This window comes from Scleropages formosus, chromosome 17, assembly GCF_900964775.1.
Source record: "Scleropages formosus chromosome 17, fSclFor1.1, whole genome shotgun sequence".
Lineage (NCBI taxonomy): Eukaryota > Metazoa > Chordata > Actinopteri > Osteoglossiformes > Osteoglossidae > Scleropages > Scleropages formosus.
The window spans coordinates 24,606,309-24,617,454 of record NC_041822.1 but is presented as its reverse complement, the minus strand read 5'-3'; the positions used below and the strand labels follow the sequence as shown (position 1 = coordinate 24,617,454).

The 11,146-nt window shown below is 49.1% G+C and overlaps 1 protein-coding gene across 2 annotated transcripts; it reads left to right on the top strand.

The window, feature by feature from the left end:
• Positions 1-3,383: 3,383 nt before the first annotated feature.
• hpdb (4-hydroxyphenylpyruvate dioxygenase b) lies at positions 3,384-11,073 on the top strand. Of its 2 annotated transcripts, none has more exons than XM_018731770.2 (14): positions 3,384-3,464; positions 3,849-3,875; positions 4,622-4,684; positions 5,440-5,544; positions 5,714-5,756; positions 6,362-6,444; positions 6,549-6,638; positions 7,134-7,237; positions 7,808-7,885; positions 8,446-8,608; positions 8,688-8,759; positions 9,167-9,289; positions 10,165-10,281; positions 10,419-11,073. In XM_018731770.2, exons 1-14 carry the CDS (start codon positions 3,399-3,401, stop codon positions 10,527-10,529), a joined length of 1,245 nt encoding a protein of 414 aa, XP_018587286.1. In that variant the 5' UTR covers positions 3,384-3,398; the 3' UTR covers positions 10,530-11,073. The 2 variants fall into 2 exon arrangements, with proteins under 2 accessions (XP_018587286.1, XP_018587287.1); XM_018731771.2 differs by having other exon boundaries at positions 3,410-3,475.
• The last annotated feature ends 73 nt before the right edge of the window (positions 11,074-11,146 follow it).

The window sequence follows — 11,146 nt, the reverse complement described above, 5'->3', positions numbered from 1 at the left end:
CAGAATCAGTTGTACTTAAGGACAGAAAATGATCTGCATCTTCTGTAGTCAGAATTATAATAATATACACAGACTCCTTGTGTTACCAACAGAACAGTTACACATTCTTTTTTTTTTCAGATTTGTTGTTTTAAATTTCCTGTCATCCTGTTAAATAATAAAAATAAATCGTCTTCCAAAGTATTTTATTTGTTGCAGCTACTTCCAAGATTTTTACCGAACCTACCTGCCAAATTAAGCCAAGGATGTGTGTGTTGTTAACCTTTTACTGACTGTGACCTGCAGGTAAAAGTGACTTTTGGACTTTCACAATGAAACTTCTGCTCCCACTTCCGTTCATCTGTTCAAGAGCCGTCTACGTTTAGACATCTAAATGTAAATATTTAGGCGCCCAATTCAGCCTTTATATTATTTGGTATTATAATACTCTTCTGCCCGTTTGTACTGCATGTTTAAATATGAGCATAATTCAGATATTGAGAAGCATGAGCTAATTTACACTGAAAAAAGTGTGTCTATTTAACTTGTGTGCCATGTGTCCCAGGGCGGCCTTTCGAACGACGCCTCACATGCATCATTTGCAGGCCTGTTTTGCGCTACATGACAACAAAGGCCTCTGGGTAAAAGAGTGAAAAAAACACAGGGCACCCTAGGGACACCGAGAGTGAGACGACTCGTCCCCTTAGCCGTCTCTAAGCGTCATCATTCCTCTCCCATTTTCATCCTCGCAGCGAATCACTTTCGCACCGACTTTCCATTTTCCTCCCAAGGACGTACGATCCAGTAGGAGAAAAAACGCCAAATTTGTGCTGAGCTCCTCTCACTGAATTTCTTGCATCCATCGCTCATCACCATTGTTTTTCCCTGTTGGGTGAGTTCTGTCGAGGGATTCGGAGCGGCGTTTTGGTCCCGACGCTCCGCTGGGGTGCAGCGAAACACACCCGCCTGAGTGCTGCAGCTGTTGCTCCACAGCTTCTCCTGCGGGGTCCTGGTGGTTATGGGTTCAGTAACACACTGTGCATGACACTGTCGCCACCGAGGACCCAGAGGGACTCACGCTGAGAGAGCCCCCCCCACCTGAGACCCAAAAGCCACGTCGGTGCAGCTCCTCGGGCCCCATGTTCGTCCTCTGGAGAAAGTGCAGGTGTGGAGAGTTAGTGTTTACATTTACATTTATCTATTTAGCTGATGCTTTTCTCCAAAGCGACTTAGAATGTTAAGGTCACAATTATTACATGCGATTTTTACATTATTTGAGCCAAAGTCACACTAGTACCGAAGGAAGTGTAGGGACAGGAATGAACGCTTAACACAGTGATGATTTATAAGCCTGTTGTATGAAAGATGGGCACACCTATCCCCCCTTGAAGTGCTTGCGCTTTGTTTTCGAAATTGACTAAATGTTGAAAAACCGGAAAATGACATTTCTCATTCCGTTAGTTTTCATGGTGAAAAATCCCAATTTGTCCAATTTCCAACATGCACCTCAAGTTTGCGCCAAAATCACCTTCGATGATTCCTAATGTCTCATTGGAGATGTAGCACAACATGAACATTTCAACTAGGTTTACTTTTTTCGTGGTTAGTTCCTGAAAAATTCATTTTTTTATTCCATCCCCTCATGGAAGCTTTTCTGCACTGCATCCACATGCCACTGCAGTAGGAGACATGGTCTCTGTATGAAGAGCTTCCTCACTGTTCTGCATCTCAGTTTTTTTTTCTCTATGTCTGGAACAGAGGTAGTAACAAGAACACGAGTGCAGTGTTTCGCGTAAATACGGTGAGGTACCATCGTGATCCTCTTCATTAACTCACATTGTATCAGCCTCTGGGTGGTGAAAGAGGACATGGGTTCAATCCCCGCGCAGTACGTGTGGAGTTTGCATGTTTTCCCCGTGTCTGTGTGGGTTTCCTCTGGGTGCTCTGGTTTCCTCCCACAGTCCAAAGACATGTTGTTTAGGTTCACCCCTAATGTGTGAATGACAGAGAGTGTGTGTGTGTGTGTGTGTGTGTGTGTGTGTGTGTGTGTGTGTGTGTGTGTGTGGATGAGTGACCCAGTGTAAGTAGTGTATCTAGCAGTGTAATTCACCGCGGTGAATAAGGTGTGTGGGCTCATAACACTACATAGAGCTCATTGGAAGTCGATTCGGAGAAAAATGTCTGCTAAATAAATGTAAACTTTAACGTTGGTTCCCGCAAAGGTCAAAGTTCAGCCTCATAAGAGCTGCAGCCTCTCGTGGTTCTGAATGGGTACAGCGTTAAACTGCAGAGGGCAGAACAACAAGGACGAGTGCAACTCAGACTGTGGGCTGCTGGGTCGACAAACTGCCTCTGATACATTTCCACATTTTTTGTTCTGCATCGTAAGTATCTGTGAGCGGCCGAGCGCAGCCTGGGGACACTCGGTGTCCCATAGTGTGTGTATATGTGTGTGTGCGTGTGTGTGAGAGAGAGATCATCCTGTGTGTCCCCTGCTTAGTCATTATCCTGGGCTTCTGGAATAGGCTCCGGACCACCGTGACCCTAACTTGGCCAAGCTGTTAAGGAAAGTGAGTGTGTGAGTTTGTTCCGAAGAGGAATCTTTTTGCACTTTTCCAAGTGTTTTGTCCCAGTATTTTGAATTCCAAGCTCGATGGTGCTAAAGTGGTTAAAACTGTGTGCGGAACGTTGGCTGAAATACCCGATGGGCCCTGCTATTGTACCCCTGAGCAGGGTACACAAAGTAAAAGGGAGTAAAACTGTAAAATGAGCATTATTTTATGTGGAAGCACAAACGATGCAGTTTAGCTGTGTTTCTGTGCTCCGGATACCAGGAAAACACAAAATCCCATCCTGTAAATGGATAAAATATATTTTGTCCCGTTAAAATCCCCTCATAAAAAAGCAGAATAAAGAGAGGAGTCACACAAAGTGTCCAGTATTTGAGCAAATACTTCCGCAGTTTCCACTTTTTCAGTTTTATGGTTGTGTGTGTGTGTGTGTGTGTGTGTGTGTGAAGGACAAGCCAATGGGAATCCAGGATCGTGATCCTCCTCTCCCTTCTGTGAGACATATGGAATTAGTCAAGACCCTCAATAGAATATCCTATAACTTACTTCAAACACACACACACACACACACACACACACACACACACAGAAACTGCATTTTTTATGCAACTGAAATGACAGAACATTTCAATGTGATTTACTCATTTTCCTAATCAAGTAACACAGAAAGCATTTAACAACATATATATTATTTTCAGAGCGAGATGAATTAAACTCATTTCCCCTTCATATAAGTTTTCCTCCCACTTATTTCTGCTTTAAAGTCACTTTACACAACGTGCGCGTCACGCGACCGTTTCCCGCCTCCTTTCGCGGTGGGCGGGGCTTCAAGGCTCATTTAAATATCCGATGAACGCGAGTTTATTGCGCGCGCGTGTCTCACGCACCAGGGAGGAAGGAGCTCAAATCAGCATGGTAAGAGCATGGTAAGAGCATGGTAAGAGCATGGTAAGAGCATGGTAAGAGCATGGTAAGAGCATGGTAAGAGCATGGTAAGAGCATCTTTGTTCTTTTGTAACATATGTTCTCTGCTGCAGTTCACTTGTTCAACACTTTTCTGTACAAAATGTATTTTGCGAGTTACATGTTGTTGATGCAATCAATGTGTTTAATTGTAATTTATAATGAAATACACTTAAATAAAGCAGCCAAATAAAAGTTTCATTGATTTACTTTTATTAGCATATATACTTTCCTGTGTATATTTTACACACATACTGTATGTATGTATGTATGTATATATAGATATACAGTATTAGATATGCTAGATATTTCAAGATGCTGCCCTTTTTATTTCAGACCACTTACACTGACAAAGGGGAAAAGGTATGTGTTCATTCTGTCCTATTCCTCAGTAAATAAAATTAGTGTTAATGTATTAATGTTAGTTTATTAACACTTGGAAAATAGGAATTTGCCCTGTTAAGAAACAAAGAAAAAATAAAATTCCATGGAGAGAACATGTCTAGTTTGGCAGGCAGCAGTTGTTGGAGTCGGTGGTGGTGGTGGTGGTGGTGGTGGTGGGGGGTCGGGGGGGTCTTGGGGGTCTTGGGTCTGAGTGTCACAGTGGTTTGTGTCACAGGTGTGTCCCCTTTTTACTTTTTTACACTGTCCTGTGTTGGGAAGGGGGTGCGGTGGCACAGTGGCGCAGTGGTGCAGTGGGTTGGACCAGGTCCTGCTCTCTGGTGGGTCTGAGGTTTGAGTCCCGCTTGGGGTGCTTTGTGATGAATGGGCATCCTGTCCTGGGTGTGTCCCCCCGCTCCAGCCTTTCACCCTGTGTTGCTGGGTTCAGTTCCAGCTCCCCGCCACCCCGTATGGGACAAGCGGTTTCGGATGGTGTTTGTGTTTGTGTTGGGAAGCGAGCTGTAAAATATAAATTACAATCAATGTAAGTATCAGTGCATGAACTGCAGACTTTCTACACGTTCAAGGTGAGACCCAATGTCCCTCGGGGGCATTTCCTCTCGGAGGTGTATGTTCTAACTGTCAGAGGCAGCTTTTTATATCAAATATGAAATGTGAGAAATTGCTCGGCGACGTTCCCTACATTCTTCCTCCTCCTCCACCCGCAGCATGAACAGGGGAGGTTCATCCGCTTCGACCACATCACCTTCTGGGTTGGCAACGCCAAACAGGTACCGCAGTGATGACTCCGCAGCAGAAAGTGTGTGTGTGTGTGTGTCCCTGTGCTGGTTTGAGTGAGAGGTGTTTTCCCTCAACAAGCTGCCATTGGCTCCCTGAAGGGGTGGGATTAAGAGCAAACCCCCCACACACACACACACACTCTTTTAATTATACCCATATTTTAGCGCTAACCAATTTCATGTGTGGACTGGCGGAGGAAGAGGCCCGCAACTCCAGGTACCTGTGCGTGAACTTATAGAGTAATGTTTGTAGACGTTGGTAATATTCCTGTAAAACACTCCTAAAATATTCATATAAAATATTCACTATTACAGAGTAAAACGGACTTAGGCAGCACATTAATGTCTACAGAGTACCTTATCGCTATTGTTTATCCCCAGTTTTACCAAATGTACTACATTTTTACCAAAATCAAGAGCTGCAAGTAGTGCAGGGCTCAGGGCTGTCACCTTGCGCTCAGATGGTCCTGGGTTCGAATCCCATCTCCCGCTGTAATACCCTTACGCTTCATGATGGGGGTGACAGTTAGCGCGGTGGTCGGAGCTTCTGCCTTTAAAGTAAAGGGGGTGCGGAGTGAGCGGCTTAACGCTGGTGACGAGTCCCTTCGGAGGGGAGAGTCACACGAGTTGATTAGTAAAGTACCGATGTTTAAAAAAAAAAAAAAACGGTTTTGTTGTTTTTGCGGCTCATGGCGGTCGGTTCCTGCTGCCCCTCCTCTGTCTCAAGCTCTTGTGTCGCCACGCAGGCCTCCTCCTTCTATTGCAACAAGATGGGCTTCGAACCGCTCGCCTACCGGGGTCTGGAGACGGGCAGTCGCGAGGTCGTGTCCCACGTCGTGAAGCAGGGGAAGGTGAGTGGCCTCGCGGCCCACGCCAGCTGTAAATTGTACCGTGTCGCAGGCGCTCGGGTTTGAGTCCCGTCCTCATTACGGCTCGGCGGGGAGTTTAGAGGTCAGCGGAGCCTCGAGCCGAACCTCTACTGCACCGCTGCTGATGGGAAATGTTTCGTTTGTCTTCCAGATTGTATTTGTCTTCTCATCCGCTCTCAATCCAGGAAACGGAGGTAAGAGACCGAAGAGGACGGGCGGCATGTTGTCGGGCCCCTGTCCGGGGAGCGTGACCTCGCACCGCGTTTCAGGGTACACTGAGATCTCCGTCAGCACGCGAGACGTGTTCTGGAGCAGCGGGGCGCCGACGGCGCCATGACACCATCGACCCGGCACATGTACACTGCATAAATGAATTTTTTTTTTTTGCTACATTTTTTGCAGGAATTAATTTTTTTGAGTTTTACAAAAACTATGATAAAGCACTCGGAGGACTAAACTAAAAGAGCAGAGCTAGAGCAGGGCTAATGGCGTTATGGGTGTCAACATGCAGAAACAAAGGGTCATTTTTACCGTACCACTTCGGGGTAAGTACCTTGGTCGAGGGTGCTACAGCAGAAGGTGGGATTCAAAACTATGTCCTCCGAGCAAAAGGCAAGCACCTCCAACCGCTGCGCCATCCGTTCTCCAAAAATTACTTTAATGCTTGGAAAATATTTTAAAAACGCATTAGAAAATTCTTCAAAAACTTCGAAATGGTTCAAACGTACCGTCCGGAAAACAAAACCACGGGCAACGCTGTCCGGTCACGCTCGTGTCGTGGCGATTTCTGTTTCTCCAGAGATGGGAGACCACCTGGTGAAGCACGGGGATGGAGCCAAGGACATCGCCTTCACCGTGGAAGACTGCGACTCCCTGGTCCAGGTACTCGGCGATTTCTCGGACCCGAGGCCGTCGGGCAGACCGACCTGCCGTGCTTTGCTGACGGGGGGGTGCGATGTCTCTGTCTCTGTGCCGTCACGTGGCAGAGAGCCAGGGAGAGAGGTGCCGTCGTCGTGAAGGAGCCCCACGCGGTGGAGGACGAGCACGGCCGGGTGAAGATGGCCATTCTGCAGACGGTGAGTGGAAGATGGGCCGTGTTCCCTCGAAGCCCAGTCCTGCTGCAGTACCCTTGAGTTTGGTGTCCAAACCTCACACTGTAAGTCACTTTGGAGAAAAATGTTATTTGTAAATGTATCCTTTAATATTTATAAATAATGCGGGAATGTTAACCGAACGTGTATTAAAAACCAGAAACGGATTTTTTTTTTAAGGCAAAATTTTACTTTGTATCTGCAAGGAGCAGGAGAAATAAAGTGAAAGAACAGTGTCCACGTGTCCAGCTGTCCGGTGGGTTCCATGTGACACGTGTGAGCCGACGGCAGCGAAGAGCCGGAACGCACCCCCGTCCGGAGACCTAAACTTGCGTCGATAGGGGATAGGTTGATGGGTTTCCGAACGACATCACGTCCCAAGGCTATTTCGAGTTCGTGGCGTTTCCGTTCGGACTGACCCCGTGTGGGTTACACGGGACCGTGGCGAGTGTGACCTCTGACCTCTCGCTCTCTCCGCAGTACGGCGACACCACGCACACCCTGGTGGAGAGGACCGACTACAAGGGTCTCTTCCTCCCCGGGTTCCACCCGCCGCTCTTCAAAGACCCCCTGCTGGACAAGCTGTAAGTGGGGTGGGCTTCGGGGTAGGACGCGGGTACCACGCGACAGAGCGGTGAAGAAACCGCACACGAGACGAACGGACCGCTGGTTCCGCCGAGGGAATGGACGCTACCGGCAGGCAGCACGGCGGGTAGCGCCGGTGCCTCACCAAGCCGCGCGAATGACCGTCGGCAGTTTACTGTAGGGTGTCGAACACGGTAAATCACCTTGGATAAAGGTGTCGGGTGAATAATGGTTAAAACCGTACCTTGCTATGATCTGTGGTCAAGGAATAAATGTAAAAGACTAAATTAATAAAAGCTGACATTATAGCTTTGTTGGGGGATCACCTGAACACATTAATTGGTGAACAACAGGAGTGTGTTCTGGGGGGGACGGTTTCACCACGGACGGGCCCTGCTGTTGTACCTTTTACTGGGGTGTGAACTGGTTCAATAGAATGCTCGGCTGGGGGTGAAACGGTTGTAGCTAATCTGATAATAATAATATTATACTAATGAAGTAATGCAAATGAGGTCTGATGATGATAAATGATTTTTCTGAGTGAGTTTGCCCTTGGCGTGTTGTCACAGGCCCAGAGGGAATCTGGATTTCATCGATCATGTGGTGGGGAATCAGCCGGTCAACGAGATGGTCCCCGTGGTGGACTGGTGAGGCAACACACACGCGGATAAGCAATCACATTCTTCGCTCCTTTCAGACTTCACTCCCTGTGCACACAGATTATGAACGATTATCAATATTAGCCTCACGGCATCGGTCCGCTGGCAGGACCGCTAATTCATGGAGACCTCGGTAAAACGCGGTAAAATCCTTGGATTCCGTAGCCCAGAAAAGCGAAGGACTCAACACTTCCGATAGACACGAAGTCTTTTATGCTTTGTGCTCTGTGAGCCCCGGGGACCCCATCGAGTCGAAGGGGCCGTTAACTGTGTTGTTGGGGCGTCCGCTTCTGTCTGTCCAATGGCGGCAGGCCTGTGACTCCGCCCCCTGGGTTGCGAAAGACCTGGGGTTTGGCAGAGGCCCGGCACAGGCGTGACCGTGCGCTTTTCCTGCCCGCAGTCTTCACGGCACCCCGCGGTGGCCCAAATTACCGCCATTTCCGCACCACGGCTGCTCACCACATGGCCAGGGTTAAGGGTCACCGTGGGCGGGGGGGGGGCGTCTCGCCGGCTGCCGATTGGTTGGTGACGCTCCGCTCCGCCTCCAGGTACCTGAACAACCTGCTGTTCCACCGGTTCTGGTCGGTGGACGATAAGCAGCTCAAGACGGACTTCAGCGCCCTCAACTCGATCGTGGTGACCAACTACGAGGAGACGGTGAAGATGCCCATCAACGAGCCGGCCGCGGGCAGGTGCAAGTCCCAGATCCAGGTGGGTCCGTCCGCCACGGTTCCTCCGGAGCGTCGTCCGCCGGGGTCTCGCCCTGACGTAGCTGTCCATCCCAACGCAGGAGTACGTCGAGTACTACGGAGGTCCGGGGGTCCAGCATATCGCCATGAACACGTCCGACATCATCGCGGCCGTGAGTGGACACGTGGGCCTCGACCACACGCCGCAACGGGGCGCCAAACCGAGTCCCTCAAATTAATTTGCATGCGTTAATGTACTAGATGAGGACACATAGTTGACTAGAAGAACAAGAAGGCGTCTTTATATAGTTACGTTTCGGAGCGTTCGGATGAAGTTGGTGCAGGAGGCAGGAATGTAGTGGTTAGAGCTGCTGCCTTTAGACCCAAAGGTTGCAGGTTCAACTCTCACCTACTGCTGTAATATCCTCGAGCAAGGTACTTACACCGAATTACTCCAGTAAAAATTTTAAATCAGTTATACGCCGATCACAGCAGTGTGATAATTCACGTAAAAAATGTTTCCGTTTGCTTATTTTGTTCTGTCTTGGTAGTTTCTGTATTTTTTTATGTGTTTTGTTAGATCCATAACTTGAAGGAACGCGGCATGGAGTTCATGACCGTGCCGAATACCTACTACGAGCAGCTCAGGGAGAAGCTGAAAGTCTCCAGAGTGAAGATCGCGGAGGACCTGGTCGTGCTGCAGGTCTCATCTCACAAGCTTGTAGGAAGTGCTGCACGCAGGGACCTTGTTCCGGTCGACCTGCATTTTTCCCGCTTTCCGTTCGAAAAAGTGGTCGCTGCATCATCGTGGCCTGCGTTTCCCCGTCAAACCAATAGATGGCAGTAAAGATCCCCGAAACAGAACAGGAGCGGCACCTAAATTCAACCCGCTTTCACGCGTTTTCGTTCATTTCCGCTGCTCCTGAGCGTCGTGATCAATAAGAAGACGCGGAACGCTGCTCGGCTTCACGGGATCAGTCAACAATCGCTGTCGAACAGGAGTTTGCAGAGACATTTTTTTTCAGTCATTTTTAATTCTCTCACACACACACACACACACACACACACACACACACACACACACACACAGACACACATTTCCAGAACCGCTTGTCCCATACGGGGTCACGGGGAACCGGAGCCTACCCGGTAACACAGGGCGTAAGGCCAGAGGGGGAGGGGACACACCCAGGACGGGACGCCAGTCCGTCGCAAGGCACCCCAAGCGGAACTCGAACCCCAGACCCACCGGAAAGCAGGACTGTGGTCCAACCCGCTGCGCCACCGCACCCCCTTTTAATTCACTTTAAGCTAATAGAAAATATTAATGCCTTAAAAGTAATTTTTCATTCATCATCTTGACTACATGTGGGATTTTCACTGAATCATACGAGCAGGTAACGTGAGGGAAGTCTGTTTTAACTCATTGTGACTTAAGGGTACAGTTGACGTTGGACTTGGGAGCAAAAGATACCGTGGTTTCCCGGATACTGTAGCGTTTCAGATACCGTTGTGTTCCACGCGCCGTGGTATTCCAGAGCCCGTGGCCCTCACACTCGCATTTTCGTGGTTTTCCAGGAGCTGAACATCTTGGTCGACTACGACGACAACGGCTACCTTCTCCAGATCTTCACCAAGCCCGTGCAGGACCGGCCCACCGTGTTCCTGGAGGTCATTCAGAGACACAACCACCAGGTGAGGCTCGGAGGAAGGGGGGGGGGGGGGGGGAACGGAACCGGACAGCCCGCGCCACGGAAGGTGCCGCACGGCGCGGGCGTACGCGTATGACGACGAACGGGGACGGAGGTGCTGAGGATCTGCTCGTCCCGCAGGGTTTCGGCGCCGGGAACTTCAAGTCTCTGTTTGAGGCCATCGAGGCCGACCAGAACGCCAGGGGCAACCTCACCGTTCTGAGCCCCGACGGCAGGTCCGAAGTCCTCTGAGCCCTGGCGCGGCGATGGCATCGACTATTCGCTTGAGACCCGATCCCCGACCGACACCGGCCCTCGAAACGGCCCCCGGCACGGAAGGACGCTTCCGGACTCGATCGACAAGCGTCTGTCATGTTGCAGAATAACAATTGATGAGCGGATGGGGGCCTAAAAAAATCATCACTTGTACTCAATGAATTATTTACATATATGGGGGGGGGCATATTGGATTTGACTGAACACTGTGCCCCCCCTCCCTCATACCTAATGTGTAATGCCTTTACATCCTTATTCATTATTCATGTTTCAAACAGATCAAACTCGTACTGAGTGCAGCGAAGAGCATTTTGTCATATTTGCATCTCCTACATATCGTGCAGAACGGCAGAAAAGCACAAGAAAAGTGCAGATCGTTCAGCAAAAGTTAAGGCCGTAATGGCAAAATGGAGCTTTTCGGTGTCGGCATTTCTTCATACGTTTTCAGTTTACCTTTTGTGCTCAAAGATGTTTTTTGTTCCAAAAAGTCAATCGTGGAGGGAAGAAAAAAAAAAAAAAATCATAGGCTGTAAATTCAAGCGTTCGGCTCTTCCAGCCCTTCCTCTGAACAGGAACGCGTTCGCTGCCACAAT